Genomic DNA, 24105 nt, shown 5'->3' on the forward strand with positions numbered 1-24105 from the left:
TATTTGACAAAAAGATAAAATAAAAAGGCTAAATTCATTCAAAAGTGTATATGTTTGTTTTTTATTTTAAAAAAAAAGTCCATGATTCTTTGGGAAGTGATATAAGATCAGTTTTCAAGGGTCAGATTGTAAGTTCCACAATTTCTGTAATAACCATAAGTCTCAAAGGCTCCCAGTCTCCACACTCCAATTCATTTTTGGCACCTCAACATAAAATGTTCACTTCTGAAAAATGAGGGGAAGTATGCTAAATACCAGGCTTTTATCATAGTACAGCTTTCCCAGTGAGAATTCTTCTGACTGCTAAATACAGAATACTGATACAGTAAGAAAGATTAATAGTATCTCATCAGTAAAAACATTTCTAACTAACATGTCTGTCTCAGACAAGAACTGCTTTAGAAATAGCAGTCAATTCTCAGAGGCAACAGGCAATGGCTTATCTTACCTCTCCCACTTCTAACTCAACCTAGAATCACCAGCAGCACTGAGAAGAAGTGGGTCTGGCAGACTCTGGCTCCAGGACTTAAAATACAATTTTAGCTCATCAGAGTTTTCAGAACAATTTGTGTGACAAGAAATAAGAAGGGGGTTGCTCAGACTTCTCATGCAGAGTGCAGCTGCTAAGGATAACAGGCAAAGTCACTGGTGAAGAGCAGCGTCACCTTGTGACTGGTGACCAGGAGGACTTCCTCAAAGGACTTCAGAGGAACTTGATCTGAAAAGAGTGTCCTCTATAGTATGCTCTCCTTGAGTCTTCACTTAGTTTACAAAAAAAGTTCCTACGCACCAGTCAAAGATGCTAGAGGAAAGCAGCCAGTGCAGACCATAATCGGCAAATTCTTAAATATGAAGAAAACAACCTACAACTTCAACTTTTCATCTGTGAGGGTGATTTATGAACTTGATATTGACCTATTTGGCACAATTTGAGTTCATTTTTCTAACCATGCTTTAGATCCATGGGGCATCACCAAGAAACATATCTAAAAAATCTTGGGATTCTTTTAAGTTTCTTCAAAGCATAATGGATTTTTCTGGGTATTTAATGTGATATTGATAGGGGGTGGGGCAGGGGCTCTTACCTCTGCCCATCTTACAAAACCTAATAAAATAAGACATTATTTCAAAACAAAAGTTGGTAATGTTATAGAACTAGAGGGAAAATAAGATGCTATGGCAATACTCTTTTTAATGAGCACTTGACTATTTCCTACCTAGTTAAGCTTTCAGAAGCGAGGGAGGGGCGGAGGGAAGGAGGATGGAAAGTCCAAAGCTCCCGACAAGGTAGCCGTTCTGCTGCCTGGACAAGGGCTTACTTCTTCTGCCAGCCATGAATTCATGGATATTTCCCCCCATTTGAAGAGTACAGGTTGACAAGGCAGGAGAATGGGAAACACGGCCACAAGACGACTGTGGCTTCTGCTTGTCCACCCAGCCCAAATCCCTGAAGACAACAGTTTCAGCCACCACCTGCAGCCTTGGCCGTCACAGTAAGCAGCACCTTTCTTTAAAACTTTTCTTGTTCTTGCTGCTTTTCTTGCCATTCTTGTCTTTGTTTTCTGACATTTTCTTTGCTCTGATTTCTCTCATTAGATCAAAGAACACCTGGGAGTGAGGCAAAAGAATGAAAAGAACAGGGAGGAAAGAGCTATTTAGTGACTTGATGAAATAGCTTGTCTAACAGGACAGGCAGTTATGTATTTTTACAGCATAAGTTTCCAATCTTATTTTTATAAACCACATGCTGTCAAAAACAAAGTGTCTAGAGAAAATAAGGATAATTAACCTCAAAAACATTCTTATCCTGCAATACGAGTATCTCTGCTCTTGCTAGAGATATTTATAACACCTGGCTATGCTAAGGACAGAATCGCTAAGTTACTATGACCATTCAACAGCTAATCTTCATAGGACAAAATCTTTCATTAGATAATCATGAAAGATAGTGTTCTGCAGACAATAAATCTAAAACTGTCAGTAAAATTTACAAATATTGAAAGTAACAGCAGGCATTGAATTTTCTAGCATTTTCAACAACCAGTAAAGGCAACAGTGATCTGAGTACCTATAAGTGGGTGCTGTATCAAGCAACCCACATCTCATTCAATCCTGGCAAGGAGCTACCCTGGCTGTCGGCCACTCTGCAAGACAGCGTTCCCAGCATGACACCACAGAGCAGACCTGGGAGGGTGTGGGATGAGGAGAGCAGGCAAGTGGCCTGCAGCAGGGACTAGGAGAGGAAGGGTGCAAGAGGTCTCTATAATATGCCTCCTGTGGACACTGGACTCCTCTCAGCTGATGTGAGCTGAGAGGAACTTTATGAAGAACTGGTGGGACTAGGCCTTTAATGTCAGGGTATCATTTAGGTAGGGACTATCATTTGTTATAGGAGTTTGGGTTTTGTCCTCTGTCACCAGCAATCTTGCCCAAGGAGAGATCAGACCCAAGCAGACTTCAATTCCATACATGGAGCTTCTTGGGGGAAAAAAACAAGATCATTTTCTCGAATGTGGGACTCCACAAGCTGAATCACACTGACTTAAGCACCCCCCCCTTTTTTTGGCAGTCCTGGGGTTCTTGGAAACCCTTCTACCTCTGGGCTACACTCCCAGATCCATTTCATATTTTTATTTGGAAACAGGGTCTCTTAAGCGAACGTGGCTGGCTTCGAACCAGCGTGATCCTCCTGTCTCCACCTCCCAAGCGAGGGGATTACAAGCGTGGGGATTACAAGCGTGCACCACCACGCCCTGCTTAAGCACCCCCCCTTTTTTTTTTAACAGACTCTCAGGAAGCCACATGGCTCCAAAAACCATCAGTGAGAAGTTCTTGATGTCACACATTTTTCTTTTCTTTTTTTTTTTTTTTCTTTTTTTTGGTGCTAGAGATTGAACCCAGGGAAGTTTTACCTCTGAGTTATACTTCTTGGCCCTATTTCATTTTTATTTTTATTTTCCAAAATGATCTTGATAGGTTGCTGAGGGCCTTACTAAGTTGCAAGCCATGAACCTACAATCCTCCTGTCTCAGTCTCCCAAGTACTGGGATTACAGGCACTCTGCACCCAGCACAGGTCTTTCCTGTCGCCGGAGGAGGGACATGGAGAGCGTCCAGTCTAAAATGATGACAAGGCTGATCTTATCAACAACCTTCTTTCGTGCAAAGTGTTTACCAGTTAAAACAATGCTGTCAGTCATAAGTTCCTGCTGGTTCCTGCTTTGCAGGTCCAGCTTGTCCAACAAGGGACAGGGAGATGACGACTGTGACAGCCATCCTCACCCCCGCTACTCTGACACATGAAAAGCACACATCAGCAGTTTCAGGCTAAGAAAGTCTTCCTGATTTTTTTAAAGAAAAAAACAAAACAAAACACAGATGTGGGTATTTCATGTGTTTCCTTAAACTACTGAATAATCTGATAGAAAGAGTAGCATAAGAATCAATAGAGAGGAGACAGCTGACAACTGAACATACTGCATACAACAGCCCCAGCCATGGAGGCCACACTGCAGGCCTGTAGGTACTGCCTCAGTCTCCCAGAGTGAGGCCCTCTGAGGGCATCATCCCAAATTCCAATGATACTCCAGCATTACTTCAAGCTACAGTAAAGCCTAGTTGAAAATTTCTTCCCATCAGGTAAGAAGCAAAGGGGAATTGTTTTTCCCAAGAGAAGAGAAGCAGAAGAGATGTGGAAGATTCAGATGCTACTGTGTAACCAGGCTGCCAGAGCCCGAGTGGCACATGCTTAGATCTTACAAGTGGAGGGTTGAGAAGTGGGAACTGAGGAAAGGCAGAAGGGAAAGCCTCGGCTTTAGGCTGGCTTATTTTAGCTATGTGGCAGCAGCCTTGAACCTGCATTTAAAAGAAGAAAAAAGAAAAAGCCCAACAGTAGCAATCCCTGGTGAGTGAATTTTCAGATTGTCGACATTCATTGTTGTCATGGCCACTGCTTCATTTGCTTCAGGAAACAAACGAGAAGTATGCTGGCATTGGTCAGAAAGCTAAAGGAGAAGCCAGGCATACTGTCGCACACCTGTGATTTCAGCACTTGGGAGGCGGAGACAGGAGGATCGCGCGGGCTTGCGGCCAGTTTAAGCTGATTTAAGAGACCCTGTCTCCAAATATATAAAAAATAGGTCTGGGAGTGTAGCCTAGAGGTATAAGTCCCCTGAGTTCCAACCCCAGTACCAAAAAAAAAAAAAAAAACACCCCAAAAAATCCACAAAATATAGCTGGATGTGGTGGCAGACACTTGTAATCCCAGTATGTCGGAGGCTGAGACAAGAGGATTGCAGGTCCAATCTCAGTGAGGCCCTAGCAACTTTATAAGACCCTATTTCCAAATTAAAAAAATGAAAATAGGGCTGTGGGTATAGCTCAGAGGAAGAATGCCCCTGGGTTTCCCCTTCAGTATTACAGTAAATAAATAAAAATTAATTAATTAAAAACAGGGGTGAGCATGGTAGTATACACCTGAATCCCAGTAATTAGGAGACTAAGACAGGTTCAAAGCCAGCCTCAGCAATTTAGTGAGGCCCTCAGCAAATTAGAAAGAACCTGTTTCAAAATAAAAAGTAAAACAGGCCCAGTGGTATTGCTCAGAGGTATAATTTCCTAAGTTCCAGCCCAAGACTGAAAAAGAGAGATAGAAAAGAGAGATTCCAGGGACTTGATTCTTGATCACATAGACTACTGAGAGACTAAACTATAATGGCAAAACAAACATTAGCTCTGTGGGTGGATGGTAAGACAAAAAGAGTAAATTGGTAACGCAACAGGAGCATAAATGAAGAAATGTCGTATTTCTTTCAAGGCAGTGTAAGATGGCAGCCTGCCACAGCTGGCCCTGCTTTTGAGGGCTGTGGAGAAGAGAGTGCGGGGAAATGACTGTTGTCCACCTTCCAGTCTCCTCTACAAACCAAGAGCCACATCCTGCCAGACTCTCAGAGCCTTCCCTAACACTGAACATCCTCAAATGAGTCCTCACAACAAAGGGAAAGGTCCCTGTGGGCTGCTTGAAACACAGGGCCAAGCCCACCCCTGCACTTCTCACTATAGTGGCATAAACAGGGGGAGCAACCAGAGTCCTTGGCCAGCTCCATAATGGTTTCCTCATGACCAAAGTGCCTCATGTCTCAATTCTGCTGAGTCCCAATCTCTAAGAACCACCCAAGGCCCGGGCCTACCTTGTCCACGTTGGCCCGTGTTTTGGCCGAGGTCTCCACGTACTGTACGCCCCACTCTTCTGCTTTACTCCTGGCCTCCTCAATGGGCACCTGCCTTCGTTCCTCCAAGTCAGACTTGTTTCCCACAACAAGCAATGGAATTTTATCTTCTTCAGCCTTAACACGGAGGATCTGTTCCCTGGTGTTACATCAAAAACAAGGAAGCTAAGCTAGAGTAAGGACTGAGTTTCATCAACCATCTCAAAAGGCTTTCCTAAGGCAGAAGAAATTGTTCCATTTAAAGAATGCTCCAGCCGGGCGTGGTGGCGCACGCTTGTAATCCCCGCACTTGGGAGACAGAGACAGGAGGATCGCGCAGGTTCCAAAGAAACACTGATGAGGCGGCCACTAATGAGGCAAGTGTTTCCAAGGCTGGTTGTTAGTCTGGATAGGAGCTCAGAATTCTGCATTCCAACAGGATCCTCAATTTTTGTTTATAAACACATGAAAGGAAGGGAAGAAGGAATGAACGAATGATCGAATGAACGAACAAACTTATGAATCCCTGGGATAAAAACAGGCTAAAAAGAAGTGCCTCACCAAAGGCATAATAATTCCTCTAGGGGGAACTAATGTATGATTCATTACTATAAAAGCTATGAAATCTCGTCTTCTCCATATGGAAGGTAGCAGTCTTTTAGTGGATCCTGAAATCAATTTAGGAGGTAACAACCAGAAGTTTCATTGTTTGTAAAGTAGAATAGAATAGAAACATCCAGGGGGATCTCAAGTAGTAAGTTCTGGTTGTGAAATGTCTCTGCCCTGATTACGTCTGTATGTGTGCACAGTTACTCCTCAGTATCTGAAAGGAACTGGTCCCAGGACACTCCGAGGACACCAAAGCCCTCGAATGCCCTAGTGTCTTTTACCAAATGGCCTAGTATTTGCATAAAACCAAAGTAATCCTCCTGTACACTTTAAATCACCTCTAGATTACTTATACCCAAAACACTGCAAATGCTAAACAGATATTCAGTATTGTTTAGGGAATAGTATTAAGGAAAAAGTGTGTATATGTTCAGTACAGATGCAACTGTCAGAAGCCCAACTATATTTTCCATCTGAGGATGTGGAACCCGCAGATGCAATGTAACTCTACTCACTCCACCCACAGTTCCCACTTAGGCACAGTCAATGTTTCAGGCAGCAGAGTGGGGACAGCTTTGTTAGGCAATAATCATATTCCAATGCACATTATTTTCCCATTTTAAAGTGAAAAAAAAAGTACTCTAAGGCCTATGGAAAAGTACTTCAAATATGTCTTCTCCAAAAACAACATCTGTAGTGCATTAATATCATTCTACTAAAAATAATCAGCTATCTAAAAGTACTAATCAAAACCAAATATTAGTTGGGCGTGGTGGAGCATGCTTGTAATCCTAGCATTCGGGGGGCTGAGACTGGAGCTACTTAATGCGGCCCTCTGCAACTCAGTGAGACCCGGTTTCAAAATAAAGAATAAAAAATAGGGCAGGGGGTGTAGCTCGTAGGTCGAACGCCCCTGGGTTCCATCACCAGACCCGCAAAAAAAAAAAAAAAATTCAATATAGTCAATTTAAATACCAGATATCAAATATTTTAAGACAAATGAAAAAGAAGTAGATGCTTGAAAATTACTCCTGAGTAACTTTGTTATACCCTACATCTGAATAAGAGTGAAAGAGCATGACAAATTTAGACGTTATGTAACTGATATAAACTGCAAATGGTAAAAATATATAGCGTTCCAGTTCAGGAATTTTGCAGGAACATATGACTACCTCATTGATAAACATACTGCTCAAAAAATGAGAGTACAAAGTTGTGGTTTCTTATAAGCCTCTCTCCCTTAGCTCATGGAAGATTATTCAGGAAAAGTTTCTAGATAGAGTACACTAATGTTTCATTTCATGTTGGTGCACTTCCATTTGGAAGATAAACACAGAAATGCTGTGGTTTAAAACTGCTCACAGGCAAGCCGGGCGTGGTGGCGCACACTTGTCATCCCTGTGCTTGGGAGGCAGAGACAGGAGGATCATGCAGGTTCGAAGCCAGCTGCTGTGGCTTAAGAGACCCTATTTTCAAATAAAAATATAAAATAGGTCTGGGAGTGTAGCCCGGAGGTAGAAGGGCTTCGAGGAACCCCAGTACCACAAAAACAAACAAACAAACAAAAAACTGCTCACAGGCATAAAGTGACTCAGCTTTGCCACAGGGTCAGAAAATCTACCTCCAATCTTCTGTTTCCAAAGACAAGGCAGCTGAGATTTGCCTTTCAAGGACCACAGGTCAAGGCAGAGGACTTTTTTTTTTTTTTCCTGTTGGGGAGGAGGGGCTCATCTATCATTTTTCTACTAAGGACACTTCTCCCCAAATCCTGTTCTAAGATGAGGTGGGACTCGCTCCAACTCTGTGAAAACACATGAACACTATGAACAAGGGGATCCTCTGTCCTCTGGAAGTAGCTCTGCTGCTAACCTGAAGCCCTTCCCTTCATGGTGAGGCACAGAGCAATGAGAAAAATGTCAGGATAGGGAGAAAACAAGGCAGTACAAGATCTGTCCTGTTCCACCCTCAAGAACAGCATCCAAACAGGGTAATGAGGAGGCAAATGCTACACTCAGCATCGATATCTCCAGTATGTGGAGAAGTCTAAAGATCAATATGCCTTCTCATCACGGTCTAGTCTCCAACCAGTCACCACTATACACACTCCAGTTTCAGAGCATGAGTGTACCAATGGAGGCCCTCCTTCTTAACTTAGATTCTCTCCGTGCATATCTGGGTTAAGCCCTCGCCTCCTCCCTGGCTCACTGATGCTTCCTTCCAGACCCTGGGGGGATATTTAGCATCTTCATTTCACCTTGGGCCGATCACCTTACTTTCTGACCAGAACTTGCTAAAGAATAAAAAAATTCCTGATTTTTGTTTAGTTTTTTTTCCCCATTAGACTCTAGTTTCAGTTCTTAAGATGTCCCCTGGATATGGTTATGACTTGGATCTTAAGTGTTGCTCACAGGCCCATGTGCTGGAGGCTTGGTCCCTAGACTGGGAGGTGGGAGGACTTCTAGGAGGTGGGGCCTAGTGGGAGGAAGTTGGGCCACTGGCAGCTGCCCCTGAAGGGGTACTGGGACTTCAGCCTTTTCCTCTCTTTGTTTCCAGCTGCCATGACACGAACTGCTCCATGGGCCACCCCTTCCATGATGTGCTGCCTTACCACAGGCCTAAAAAAGCAGAGCCAAGTAACCATGGAGTGGGACACTGAAACTGTGAGCTCTGACAGAACTCTCCCCCTTTAAGTTGTTTATCTCAGGTACTGTGTGACAGCAACAGAAAGCACTCTAAACACAGATGTTTACAGGAAAAACAGATGAAAATATGCAACTTTATAAGAGTATGTGGTAAAGAGAAAGTTGTAGAAGATAAAATTATGCCCAAAGGCTAGCCAAGGCACAATAGTGGGTGTCTGTAATCCAAGTACTTGGGAGGTCGAGAAAGAAGGCTTGCAGGTCCCAGGTCAGCCTCAGAAACTTAGACTCTGTTTCAAAATAAAATAGGGCTGGGAGTATGATTCAGAGGTAGAATACCCCTCAGTTCAATATTTTTTTTCAAGAAAAAAATGCCCAAAGGCTCTTTCCTTATAACAAAATGGATTTAAGGTTTTTCAACTACCAAATTTCAAAATAAACATAACAGAGCTGGGCATGGTGGCGCATGCTTGTAATCCCCGCATTGGGAGGCTGAGATAGGAGGATTGTACAGGTTCAAAGCCAGCCTCAGCTACTTGGTGAGACTCTCGGTAACTTAGTGAGACCCTGTTTCCAAATAAAATACAAAAAATAGGTCTGAGAGTATAGCCCAGAGGTAGAAAAGCCCCTGGGTTCCACCCTCAGTACCACCAAACAACAACAACAACAACAACAACAACAACAACAACAACAACAACAACAACAAAAACCCCAAGACTTCCAGGAAGATGGCGACAGATAAAAGCAGCATTTATGAGTCCCACTAACAATCGATCTCTCTTACCACAAAATCAGCGCTTTTCATAGCCAGAAAACACCATCAGCAGAGAAATAAAAACTAAATACAAGGGACAGAGAAAAAGAAGGCTAGAAGAACAACCAGACACCAGAAAAGAAACCAGCCCGAATTGCTGTGGGAGAGCCCCGCTGGCACCATCTTCCCTCGCAGCACCAGGCTCCAGAGAGGAGAGGGACTCAGAATGGAGCTCAAAACCAGAGAGGAGATACGCCAGCTTCACAGCCAAGGGTGCAACAGTAGCACCATACTGCCGGTGGCAACAGCAAGTTCACTGGACAACTCCAGATCAGCGCACTCAACAACCCACCAGGCTCCAGAGAGGAGAGATGGACAAGGAGCTGAGGTGATCAGCTGCAGAACAGCCAGGATTCAGCAGTTTTTTCGGTGCAAGGAGTGTCTAAAGCTCCCAAGGGCCAGGCTCAGCATGCCCTCCAGGGAAGCAGAGCGGAGATCAAAACCAGGGAAGTAATACGTCAGCCTCACGGCCAGGGACGTGGCAGGGCCGCCCTACTGCCAGGAGGCAGCAGCAAGTTCACCGAGTCCGCAACAGTTACAGATCAGCTCACTCAAAAACTATGAGTCAAACTGCAGCCCTTAGAGGAGAAATCCTAGTACTGCACCCCCAGGGACTTCCGCAGCTTTGATAGTCTCCCTGGGTCTGAGATTTTGCAGTCCAACACAGTGGGGGAATGGCGTTGGCAGAGATATCACACCCTAGTCACAGCTCTCCGTGGGAGAATGGAAAGCCTGGCACCCCCATGGTCTCAAGCAGCCTTGATTGAATCCCTGGGTCTAAGACTTTGTGATACAACCCAGTAAAGGAGTAGTGGTGACTGAGATTAGCACAGATTTGAGATCCAGAGCACCTTAAGTGAAGTTGTAGTGACTCAGGGAAGAAGTCAGAGTAGGCACAAACTTCCGAAATCATGGGAAAGAGGAATAACAATGGAGCAATGAATGCCCACAAGCCCACAACATCAGAACCTGATAATACAGAAATTCAGAGATCTCGAGAAGATCAAATCAGGAATATAACTGTAGAAATAATACAGGACCTTCGAAAAGAATTCAGAGAGAGTCTAAAAGAGATAAAGGATGCAATCATTGAAGTAAATGCCTCAATTCAAAGTATAAACGATCAGACCACATGGAGAATAGAATCTCGCTCCTAGAAGATGATAACTCCAAAAGTGAACACACAGTATAATTCAGGGGAAAAAAAATCCAGGAAAAATCCAGAAAAAAAAAAGGAATCTGACTTTGAAGAAATATGGGCCCATTTTAAGAGATCTAACCTAAGAATAATTGGGATAGAGGAGGGAAAAGAAGGTGAAACCAAAGGGATCAATAATCTCTTCAAGGAAGTAATAGCAGAAAATTTTCCAAACATAGAGCAAGAGGTCGATACACAGGTCCAGGAAACTTCTAGAACTCCCTTTAGACAGGATCAGAGAAGAGGTTCCCCACTCCACATAATTGTCAAAATGACCAATGCGGAAGCCAAGCAGAGAATCTTAAAGGCAAAAAAAACAAAGGGCCAAGTGACATTCAGAGGCAAACCAATTAGAATCACTCCAGACTTCCCAAACCAAGTCATGAGAGCCAGAAGGGCTTGGAGTAACATATTCCAAACTCTGAAAGAAAACAACTTCTAGCCAAAAATTTCCTACACAGCAAAACTATCTATCAAATTAGACGGGGAAATAAGAAGCTTCCATGACAAACAGAAACTGAAGGAATTTATGTCTTTAAAACCAGCGCTAGAAAAAATACTCAAAGAGATTAACTACAAAGAAGAAATAGGTAATACACACCAGAACCAGAGAAACAAGATTTCCCATCCAGCAGACAACTAAGCAAAGAAGAATAAACAGTATCTCAAACAGAAATAAAATTTTAACATGTTAGGAATTAAAAATTATCTCTCAATAATCACACTGAATGTAAATGGCTTCAACTCACCAATAAAAAGACATAAAAGTGGCAAAATGGATTAAAAACCAGAATCCATCCATCTGCTACTTACAAGAAGCACACCTTACAAGTCAAGATAGAAACAAACTCAAGGTAAAGGGCTGGAGCAAGGTAATCCATGCTAACAGAACTCGAAGGCAAGCAGGAGTACCAACTATGATATCAGACTAGTTGGATTTCAAACCCAAACTTATGAGAAGAGACAAAGAAGGTCATATTTTACTAGTAAAAGGAATAATCCAACAAGAGGAGATAACAATAATCAACATCTATGCCCCCAAAATAGGTACAGCTACTTTCATAAATCAAACTCTTTGTGACATGAAGTCACACATAAATCCCAATACAATAATACTGGGAGACTTCAACATACCTCTCACAACACTAGACCGATCTTCCAGACAAAGGGTCAGTAAAGATGCCTCAGAATTAAAGAACACAATTAATCAAATGGACCTGTTGGACACATATAGAATATTTCACCCAACAACAGCGGAGTTTACATTTTTCTCAGCTGCACACGGAACCTTCTCCAAAATAGATCACATCCTAGGACACAAAATTAGCACTAGCAAATTTTTAAAATGTTACATATTTCCCTGTGTCATTTCAGACCATAATGGAACGAAACTAGAAATCAACTATAAGAAGACCCAGAGAAACAACATAAACATGTGGAGACTGAACACCACACTTCTGAATGAAGAATGGGTCATAGAGATGTCAGAGGTGAAATCAAGAAATTTCTAGAAACAAATGAAAATAAAGATACAACATATTAAAATCTCTGGGACACTTTGAAGGCAGTATTAAGAGGAAAATTTATAGCACTGAGTGCTCACATAAAAAAAAAAAAAACAGAAAATCTTCAAATAAATAACCTAACAACATACCTCAAAACCCTTGAAAAGCAGGAACAATCTAACCCCAAAGCCAGTAGAAGACAGAAAATTATTAAAATTAGAGAATAAAAAAAAACTATACAGAAGCCAGGTGTGGTGGCGCACGCTTGTAATCCCCGTGCTTGGGAGGCAGAGACAGGAGGATTGTGCTGGTTCGGAGCCAACTTCGCTGGCTTGAGACTCTGTTTCCACATAAAAATGTTAAAAAACAGGTCTGGGAGTGTAGCCTGTGGGAGTGTATACCAGAGGTAGAAGGGCTTCCAGGAACCCCAGTACAACCAAAAAAAAAAAAAAAAAAAAACATACAGAAAATCAACAAAACCAAAAGCTGGTTTTTTGAAAAAATTAACAAGATAGATAAACCAGTAGCCAACCTAATTTTAAAAAAAGGGAGAATCAACCCGAATTATGAAGATAAGAGATGAAAAAGGAGACATTACTACTGACACTGTAGAAATCCAGAGGATTGCTGGACTTCCGGGAAGATGGCGACCAAGAAAAGCGGGGCTTAAAAGCCCCGCTAACAACCAATCTCCATTACCACAAAATCAGCGCCTTTCATAGCCAGAAAACACCATCACCAGTGAAACAAAAAATCACCAGGCTCCAGAGAGAAAGCGGACTGAGAACAGAGCTAAGAGCCACAGAGGAGATAACCGGCCTCACGCCCGAGGACGCGGCAGCAGCGCCAAACTGCCAGCGGCAGCGGCAAATTCACCAGACGGCTACAGCAAGCCAAGGTAAGCCACTGCGGAACAGCCAGGCAAGATTTCTCACCGCAGGTAAAATCTACAGCTCCCAGTGGCTGAGCTCAGCACACGCCGCAGGGATTCAGAGTGGAAATCAAAACCAAGAAGAAATACGCCAGCCTCACGGCCGAGGGCATAGCAGCGGCGCCATATTGCCACTGGCGACAGCAGCAGAGAATTCACCGAATCCAGTACAGCTACATCTGCGTACTCAAGAACAGTGAGTCAAAGTGCGGGCCACAGAGGAGAAATCCCAGTACTGTACTCCCTGGGTCTTGACCCAGTGGGGGAGGGGCGGTGGCAGAGATATCACACCATAGGAGAATGTGCAACCTGGCACCCCCCACAGTCTAAAGCAGCCTCTATCGACTCTCTGGGTCGGAGACTCTGTGATAAAACCCAGTAAAGGAGTAGTGGGGTCTGAGATACTACTGACTCGAGATCCAGAGCACTTTAAGTGAAGTCATAGTGACCCAAGGGAAGAACCCAGAGAAGGCACAAACTTCCGAAATCATGGGAAAGAGGAATAACACTGGAGCAATGAATGCCCACAACCCCACAACATCAGAACCCGATAAAACAGAAATTCAGAGATTTCTAGAAGATCAAATCAGGAAAATAACTGTAGAAATAATAGAGGTGCTTCGAAAAGAACTCAGAGAGAGCCAAAAAGAGATAAAGGATGCAATTAATGAAGTAAAGGCCTCAATTCAAAGCACAAACAACCGATTAGACCACATGGAGAACAGAATCTCGCTCTTAGAAGATGATCATTCCAAAAATGAACGCATAGTTTCTAATCTAGAAAAAAATATCCGACAGCAGGAATCTGACATTGAAGAAATATGGGCCCATTTTAAGAGAGCTAACCTAAGAATAATTGGAATAGAGGAGGGAAAAGAGAGTGAAACCAAAGGGATCAACAATCTCTTCAAGGAAGTAATAGCAGAAAATTTTCCAAACATAGAGCAAGAGGTTGATACACAGGTCCAGGAAACTTATAGAACTCCCTTTAGACAGGATTGGAGAAGAGGATCCCCACGCCACATAATTGTCAAAATGACCAATGTGGAAGCCAAGCAGAGAATCTTAAAGGCAACAAAAGCAAAGGGCCAAGTGACATTCAGAGGCAAACCAATTAGAATCACTCCAGACTTCCCAAACCAAGTCATGAGAGCCAGAAGGGCTTGGAGTAACATATTCCAAACTCTGAAAGAAAACAACTTCCAGCCAAAAATTTCCTACCCAGCAAAACTTTCTATCAAATTAGATGGAGAAATAAGAAGCTTCCATGATAAACAGAAACTGAAGGAATTTTTGTCTTCAAAACCAGCACTAGAGAAAATACTCAAAGAGATTAACTACAAAGAAGAAATAGGTAACACTCACCAGAACCAGAGAAACAAGATTTTCCATCCAACAGACAACTAAGATTGGTTATCTGTGGAGATTCATTACTTATGTTAGTCTTTTACCTATCTCTAAATTGTATTGTTTGCCTTTATTGTTGTTAATTTTTAGGATTTCTAGTTGGAATATTAATATACCTTCAGATATAGCATTTGGAAATATTTTATCCCATTCTATTAGTAACTGTCAACTCTGTTTACATTGTCTTTGGATATACAATATTTTTTTTTTTATTTTTTAGGGAGTTTGTATCCTCTTCTGTTGCCTGTGCCATTGAAATCATATCCAAGAAATCACTGCCAATTTCAATGTTGTGAGGTTTTATGACCCAGATTTTCTTCTAAAAGTTTATAGTCTTAAGATTTATATTTAGGTTTTTTATCTATTTTGAGTTAATATTTGTATATGGGATTAGGTAAGGGTCCAATTTTATTCTTTTCCATGTAATTATTATGTTTCAACAATATTTAGTTAAAATATTATTATTTCTACCACCAAATGTTCGTGGAAACCTTGTCAAAAATAACTTGACAATATAGGGAAGAATTTAGCTCTAGGCTTTCATTTAACTCCAATGGTTTATATATCTTTATAATAGTATACCTTTAGAATAGTACTACACTGTTTCAATTATTGTAGCTTTATATGGTTTGAAATCAGAAAATATATATCTTCTGGCTATGTTCTTTTTCAAGATCGTTTTGGATATCTAGAGTCCATATTCTATATTAGGATAGAGTTTTTTTCTGAAAAATAAATATATAAATATATGATAGTTTCACCTAAAAAAATAGAAAAAAAATATTCTCTGGTAAGAAAGAAAGTAAAAAGAAATATTGAAATGTTATCTTTAAGTCATCAAAAGTTTGGTATCAGACAAATGAAACTGTTATGTGAGATTATCATTTTTAATTTTGGATAAACTGCTATAATACTAGATGTCAACCACTAAGCCAAGCATGGGAGAGAGGGATGGGGAGAGAATGGTGTGGGGATCGGGTGGGGGCTGACTGGGCGATGTGTGCATGTATGTCTACAAAAGTTTGTATCCCACTATGATGTATGAATACAGTGTACCAATAAAAAAATAAATAAATTAATTAATTAAATTAAAAAAAATAAAAAGAAATCCAAAGGATTATCAGAAAGTGCTGAGAAAAACTATACTCCAACAAAATGGATAATCTGGAGGAAATTGACAACTTCCTAGATAAATACAACCTTCCTAAACTGAGTCAAGAAGATAGAGAACACTTAAACCAACCAATAACAATCAAAGAGATTGAAAGAGCAATAAAGAGCTTACCATCAAAGAAAAGCCCAGGACCAGATGGTTTCCCAAGTGAATTCTATAAAACCTTTATAGAAGAGCTAACCCCAATACTCCTCAAACTATTTCATGAAATAGAAAAAACCGGGACTCTCCCAAATACATTCTATGAAGCCAACATCACACTAATACCCAAACCGAATAAAGACAGGTCAAGGAAGGAAAACTACAGGCCTATATCTCTGATGAACTTGGATGCAAAACTATTAAACAAAATACTAGCAACACGCATTTAAAACCACATCAAGAAAATCATACACCATGACCAGGTAGGGTTCATCCCAGGGATGCAAGGCTGGTTCAACATATGAAAATCAACCCATAATTCACCATTTAAACAGAATCAAAGACAAAATCACATGATCATTTCAATAGATGCTGAAAAAGCATTTGATAAAATTCAACATCCATTTATGATAAAAAACACTGCAGAGAATTGGAATAGAAGGAAAATATTTCAATATTATTAAGGCAATCTACAATAAGCCCACCGCCAACATCATATTAAATGGGGAAAATCTTCAAGAATTCCCCCTAAAAACAGTAACGAGACAAGGATGTCCATTATCACCACTTCTCTTCAATATAGTACTAGAGACTCTAGCCAGAGCAATAAGGCAAGAAAATGAAATCAAAGGAGTACAAATAGGAAAAGAAGAACTCAAACTTTCACTATTTGCAGACAACATGATACTATTTAGAAAATCCAACAAACTCAACCAAAAGTCTTATAGAACTGATCGACAAATTCAGCAAAGTGTCTGGATACAAAATCAATCTTAAAAAATCAGAAGCTTTTCTGTACACCAACCATAAATCCACTGAAAAAGAAATTCAGAAAACACTTCCACTCAGGATTTCCCACAATAAAATAAAATACTTAGGAATAAACTTAAACAAGAAGGTAAAAGATCTCTACAAAGAAAATTATAAAACATTGAAAAAAGAAATCAAAGAAAATCTTAGAAGGTGGAAAGATCTTCCATGTTCATGAATTGGCAGAATAAATATCATTAAAATGGCCGTCCTCCCAAAAGATTTAACACGATGCCCATTAAACTACCAAGATCATTCCTCACAGACATAGAAAAATCAATCCTTAAATTTATCTGGAATAACAAAAAGCCCAGAATAGCCAAAGTATTTCTCAGCAACAAAAACCATGCAAAAAGAATCACAATACCTGACTTTTAAACTATACTACAAAACCACTGTAATAAAAACAGCATGGTACTGGCAAAAAAAACAGATACATAGACCAATGGAGCAGAAGAGAAGACCCAGAAACAAGTCCACACACTTTCAGCAAATTGATTTTTGACAAAGGGGCCAAAAACATACACTGGAAAAAAGATGGACTCTTCAACAAATGGTGTGGAAAAACTGGTTAACCATATGCAGAAAATTGGAAATTAATCCCACTTTCTCACCCTGTACAAGAGTCAATTCAAGATGGATCAAAGACTTGGAAATTAAACCAGAGACCTTGAAACTCCTTGAAGAGGGCATAGATCCGACACTGCAACACATAGTCACAGATAAACACAAGACCCCAAAGGCACAACAAATTAAAAGGAGAATCAATACATGGGATTGCATGAAACTGAAGAGCTTCTGTTCAGCAAAGGAAACTGTCAAGAACCTCAATCGAGAAACAACAGAATGGGAGAAGATTTTTGCCACTTACACCTCTGTTAGAGGATTAATATCTAGAATATACAGAGAACTCAAGAAACTCAACACTAAGAAAACAAAGCATCCAATAACAAAATGGGCAAATGAACTAAATAGACACTTCACAAAAGAAGAAATTCAAATGGCCAATAAATGCATGAAAAAATGCTCAACATCATTGGCAATCAGAGATGCAAATCAAAACTACCCTGAGATTTCACCTAACTCCAACTAGAATGGCAATCATTCAAAACACAAACAACAACAGATGCTGGCGAGGATGTGGAGAAGTGGAAACTCTAAGACATTGTTGGTGGGATTGCAAATTAGTGCAACCACTTTGGAAAACAGTATAGAGAATCCTCAGAAGAATGGGAACAAATCTACCATTTGATCCAGCAATACCACTGTTGGGTATCTACCCAAAAGAAAAGAAACCAAACTACCAAACTAATGCATGTGCATCTATGTTCATAGCTGCACAATTCACCATAGCCAAACTATGGAACCAGCCAAGATGTCCATCAAGAGATGAATGGATTACAAAACTGTGGGATATGTACACAATGGAATTTTACTCAGCCATAAAAAAAACTCAATTACATCATTTTCAGGGAAATGGATGGAACTGGAGGACATTATGCTAAGTGAGATTAGTCAGTCACAAAAAATAATAAGTCAGATGCTTTCCCTAATATGTGAGAGCTAGGGACAAATGGGTCATAAGAGGAACTCTAGATGAAAAAGGAAATCCTATAGAGGAGCAAACAAGACAACCTAAAGGAGGAGAAAGGAGGGGGGAAGAAGGAAAATCTCTAAAACATACAATGTCTTAAACATATCGAAGTCAACCACTAAGCCAAGCAAGGGAAGGAGGGATGGGGAGGGAATGGGGTGGGAATTGGGTAGGGGTTAAATCAGTGATGTGTACATTTATGTCTGCACAAGTTTTTTACCCCAATATGATATATGAATATAATGCACCAATAAAAAATTTAAAAAATAAATATAACACTAAATGTTCTATGCACTCAGAAAGCATCTAGTGCCTGTAAAGTGAGGGCCAGGGACACAATGAAGGGCAGGGTCCCTGCCCCTAAGGAATTCATAGTCTAATGTGTCATCTTACTGCATTTCTCAACCAAAAAGCTCATTTTAAGGAAAAAAAACAGAATTTCTGATGCTTGGTAAGCTTGCTTGCAGTCACAGTGGTGCGTGGCACAGAAGACTCGTTCAAACCAGGCCAGTTACCTCCTTTCTACTACACCAAAGGTCCTCACTATAGCAGAAAATAGTCACTATGACTCACATCATTCCCTGTCTGCCAATGTTTCATGAACATCAAAATCAACACATGTCATTTTTCAGTAAATTAAAAATATTCAAGAGAAAACCAGGCGTGGTGATGCATACTTGTAATCCCAGAGGATTACAGGAGATCACAGGTTTGTGATCCTCCTGTGAGACAGGAGGATCACAGGTTTGTGGCCAGCCTCAACTACTTAGTGGGGCCCTGCAACTTAGTGAGACCCTGTTTCAAAATAAAGAATAAAAATAAATAGGGTTGAGGGTAGAGCTCAGAGGTAGAATGCCCCTGGGTTTCATCTTCAGTTTCACACACACACAAAAAAATCACTAAGAAAGATAATGCACTCACTGTGTCTTAGGGTTTACAAGAACAGAAGTATATGCTGGAGCATATGGAAGAGCCTCATCCTCTTCCAGAGAGAAGAGTCTTAAGATAATGTGTCCCAGAAAGCCCAAAGATTACAATGTGTTAAGACTCAGAAAGCCCTCAACAATTCTTTAGAAAGAATTCAACCTCTATTGTTGTGCTAGCCCCAGATCCCTTCACAGTCTAAAATGTGAGCGGAAAGGAAAGGTCCTGGACTTCCTCACTTCAGACACACCTGAATTCTGCAGTTGCGGTGAAGGACTCGTGCTCAGTGATTGAGAACACCAGGAGAAACCCTTCCCCACTCCGGAAGTAGTTGTCTCTAATGGCTGCATAGTCCTCTTGTCCAGCAGTGTCCAGAATGTCGATCTGGACTTCTTCTCCATCGAGAACCACTTTCTTTCTGTAACTGTCAGCTTTGGTAGGTTCATAGTCTTCTACAAACTGAGAAATAAACAACACTGTCAGTAACTGGCAAAATTTTAAGAAGTAGAAAAGCTGCCCCCAAATAAAATTTGATATAACAGGTATTTTGCTTATCAAACTATTCACTGAGTGATTATAATTATCATGCTATGTGGAAGACACTATAAAATAACACTGTATGAAACTTTGCTTCATTAAAGTTATGTTCTATCATTTTTCATTTTGACTTTAAATAACAGGAGCATATATCCCCATTTTGTAGATGAGAAAACCAAGCACATAACAGAATGCTTGGCAATAGGATTGTCAGTACAGTATAAAATTATAATACAGCATTAGAAAGGGTAAGAAAGAGAAGTTCTTATTCATAATTAACAGAAATATAAAAACCATTAAAAAGTAATTTGGCAAGAGGTACCAAGAGACTTAAACAACTATACAACATGATAAAATTCCAAATGGGTCAAAGATTAAGAAAAAGCACAGGTGAAATCCTCTTATTACCTTGAAGTAGAGAAGGCCTTTTTAACTATGACTCAAAATCCAGAAGCCATGTAAGAAAAAATTGATAAATTAGACTACATAAAAAATAAGAAAAAATAACTGGCACAGCACAACACACCATAAAAGTAAATAACAAACAGGGAAAATATATTTAAACCCACATTACAAAAAATGAATCCCTTTAATATACAAAAAGTTCATAGAAACAGGAAGAGTTTTAAAAATACAACATGGTAAGTAGACAATGGATCTAGAAAATTCACCAAAAAATAAATGCACACGATGCTGAACATGAAAAGATGCTCTCATGTTCACTAGTTAAAAAAAGGAAAATTAAAATTACACTGAGATACTATTTTTCACCTACCAGCTGGTAAAACCCCCAAAGTCAGACAATGTACTTTGGGGAAAAGACACCCTTGTACATTGCTAGCAGGAGTAGAAGACAGGGCAGTCCCTATGAGGAGGAACATATCAGCATCTGAGAAAATGAGACAAGCACTTTATTCCTCTGCCCCAAGGAATCTAAGCTCCAGAAAGCCTGCACATGAACAAAGTCGTCCAATGTGGCAGAGTACAGTGGAAGATTAAAAAACCCCTGAATGCCCAGCAACAGGGTTCCATATAATGGAATACTATGCAGCCATAAGTATGTAGAAAACTCAAAATCTAACAATATAACATTTGCACAAGGAGAATAGAGAAAGCAAAAAGTAATTTTTATATGTGTATATACTGCCATAAAGACACTTTGAAAGGACAAGCAAATAAAAAATGAAAGCTGATGGACAGGAAAGTTGAAGCAAATGATACTACCTGAATATTCATTTGGAAATGAAGACATATAGAAAGAGAGATTAATTAACTCTTGAGACATTACAACAGAGTATTTTGATAAAATGCATCCCTTAAAAAAAGGGACAAGAATGTCAAAGCAATGTTAAACTTCTCAGTGGTTGTATTATTTAGTAATAAGTCATTATTTTAAAGCTACTTTCTTTATATTTTTTATGTATCAAATACATAATGGTGCTAAAACCAGGAAATTCAGAAAAATTAAACTAATGACAATGTACATTATGGGGGCAGTGGGGATTGAATCTAGGGGCATTCTACCTCTGAGATACACCCCAGCCCTACTTTATTTTTAATTTTGAAATAGGGTCTCACTAAGCTGTGGAAGGTCTCACTAAACTGACAAGGCACTTTTTTTTTCCTGTAGTAGTAGGGATTTAACCTAGGAGAATTCTACTTCTAAGTTACACTCCCAGACAAACTTTATTTTTTATTTTGAAACAAGGGTCTCACAAAGGTGCAGAGGGCCTCAGTAAGTTGCTGAGGTTGGTCTTGAACCTGGGATCCTCCTATCTCAGGAGGGATTACAAGTGGGAACCACTATGCCCAGCAGGCAATGTGCTTTTTAAAAAGAAATGGTTCTGGCACAAGGGGACCTTACCCTGCTTCAAACCATATACAAAAAAATAACTCAAAATACACCAAAGACTTACATATAACTAAAACTATAAGCACTTAGAAGAAAACATAGATGGCAATCATCATGACCTTGGATTTGGCAATGGATTCTTAGATGTGACCAAAAGTACAAGTAATAAAGAAAACATTAGCAGGGCATGGTGGCACACTTATAATCCCAGCATTTGGGAGGCTGAGACAGGAGGATTGCGGTTCGCGAACAGCCTTAGCGACTCAGTGAGGTCCTTGGCAATTTAGTGAGACCCTGTTTCAAAATAAAGAATAAAAATAGGGCAGGGGGTATAGCTTGAAGGTCTAATGCCCCTGGGTTCTATCCCCAGACTCATACACACACACACACACACACACACACACACACACACACACACACAAACATTAAATTGGATTACACTAAAATTAAAAACTTTCATGCTTTATACATTTTTTCTCTTTTAAGTACTGAATACTGAATCCAGGGATTCTCTATCACTGAACTATATCCCTAGTCCTTTCTGGGTTTTTGTTTTGTTTTGTTTTGATGTTGTTTTATTTTTTTAATTTTGAGACAAGGTCTAAATTGTAGAGGCTGGCCTTGAACTTAGATCTTCCTGCCTCAGCCTCTCAAGTCATTGGGATTACAAGCATGGGCCACCACATCCAGCTAAAAACTTTCAGACTTCAAAGGATGTTTTCAAGAAAATAAAGAGCCAGGCATGGTGACACGTACTACCAGCCTCAGCTACTCAATGAGTAACTTAGTGAGACCTCAACTTAGTGAGACCCTGTTTCAAAATAAAGAATAAAAATTAGGACTGAGGGTATAGCTTGAAGGTAGAATGCTCCTAGGTGCAATAACCAGTCCAAAAAAAAAAGTGAAAAGAAAACTCAGAGAATGGGAGATATTTATAAACCATATATCTAATAAAGGACTTATTTTCAGAATAAATAAATAACTCTAGAAACTCAACAATAAAAAGATAAATAACACAATTAAAAATAGGTAAAGGGAAGCCGGAGATGGTGGTGCATGCTTGTAATTCCAGCATTGGAGGCTGAGACAGGAGAATCGTGGTTTGAGTCGAGGACAGCCTCAGCTACTTAGTGAGGGCCTTTGCAACTCAGTAAGACCCAGTTTCAAAATAAAGAAAAAAAATAGGACTGGGAGTGTTGCTTGGAGGTAGAATACCCCTGAGTTCCATCTCCAGTACCCCCCAAAAAAAGGGGGTAAGGCAGCAGAGGATCTAAATAGATCAATCTTGGCTGGGCATGGTGGTGCACATCTATAATCCTAGTACTTGGGAGGCTGAGACAACAGGATCACAAGTTCAAGGAGTGTCTCATCAAGTAGTGACTCTCATCAATCTAATGAGACCCTGGTTCAAAATAAAAACAGGGCTGGGGATGCAGCTCAGACGTAGAATGCCCCTGAGTTTAATCCCCAGTACCACCCACACACAAGCATGAAAATATGTCCAACATCATTCATCATTAGGAAAATACAAATCAAAACCACAATGACATAGCACTGAATCCCATAGGATGGTTATAATAACAAAGATGGACAATAACAAATGTTGACAAGAATATGGAAATTAGAACACTCAAAAACACTGCTTGTGAGAGTGCAAAATGGAATATCGGCTGTGAAAGTCAGTCTGGCAGTTCTTCAAAGGGCACTGCACAGGGTGACCACATAACTCAGCACTTAGGACATGGGTCTACAAAACAAGCTGCACACAAATGTTCACAGCAACTTACCATCAGAGCCCCAAAAGCAGCAACTACCCAAATGTCCACCAACTGATTAAAAGATAGACAAAAAGTGGCCTATCCAGACAGGGAAATATTATTCAGCCATAAAAAGTAATGAAATACTTATTCATGCTACAACATGGATGAACCTTATCAAGAAGCCAAACAACCGGGCGTGGTGGTGCACACTTGTAATCCCAGCACTTGGGAGGCTGAGACTGGAGCATTGCGGTTCGAAGCCAGCCTCAGCTACTACTTAGTGAGGCTCTTTGCAACTCAATGAGACCCTGTTTCAAAATAAAAATAAAGAATCAAAAATAGGGCTGGGGGTGTAGTTCGGAAGTCGAATGCCCCTGGGCTCCATCCCCAGACCCGCAAAAAAAAAAAAAAAAAAAAAAAGAAGCCAAACACAAAAGCCTCACATCCTGTATGAGCCTATTCATATGAAATATCCAGAGGAGAACAATCTATAGGGACAGAAAGCAGAAAGTAGTTGGCTAGGCTGGCAGATGGGGATGAGGAAATGACTATTAATGGGTAAAGCATTTCTTTTTGGGTGATGAAAATGTTCTAGAATTAGTGGCTATGGTGGTACAACATTGTGAATATTCTAGAAACCACTAAATTGTACACTTTAAAGAGGAAAAGTTTTGAATGAATCATATCTCAGATTTTAAAAAAAAGGAATGAAGGACTATTACATGCTACAACATGGATGAATTTTCAAAACATGATGCTAAATGAAAGAAGCCAAGCATACTACATATTCCATTAATATTAAATATCTGCTTCATCCTCTTTTCCCCAGCCTCTGTAACATTACAAAGAAATCCAAGAAACTATTAGTAAGCACATTACAAATGACTATGCAAATTATGATTCTAGAACTCACCTGCCCAATATATTAGCCACTGGCCACATTTGAAGTGCACACAGCCATATGTCATGGGCAATATAGATAAAGAACATTTTCACCATTGCAG

The 24105-nt window shown here is 40.2% G+C and overlaps 1 protein-coding gene across 1 annotated transcript in view; it reads right to left on the reverse strand.

The window, feature by feature from the left end:
- Positions 1-1488: 1488 nt before the first annotated feature.
- RALB (RAS like proto-oncogene B) overlaps positions 1489-24105 on the reverse strand; it is a gene marked incomplete at both ends in the record, with an annotated part of 30854 nt that continues 8237 nt past the window's right edge. The window contains 3 exons of the mRNA XM_080689246.1: positions 1489-1608; positions 5189-5366; positions 19203-19411. Coding sequence (XP_080545372.1) covers positions 1489-1608; positions 5189-5366; positions 19203-19411 — 507 coding nt within the window. The remainder of the gene's footprint in view (positions 1609-5188; positions 5367-19202; positions 19412-24105) is intronic.

Source organism: Muscardinus avellanarius (genome assembly GCF_963383645.1).
Source record: "Muscardinus avellanarius genome assembly, chromosome: 2".
NCBI lineage: Eukaryota > Metazoa > Chordata > Mammalia > Rodentia > Gliridae > Muscardinus > Muscardinus avellanarius.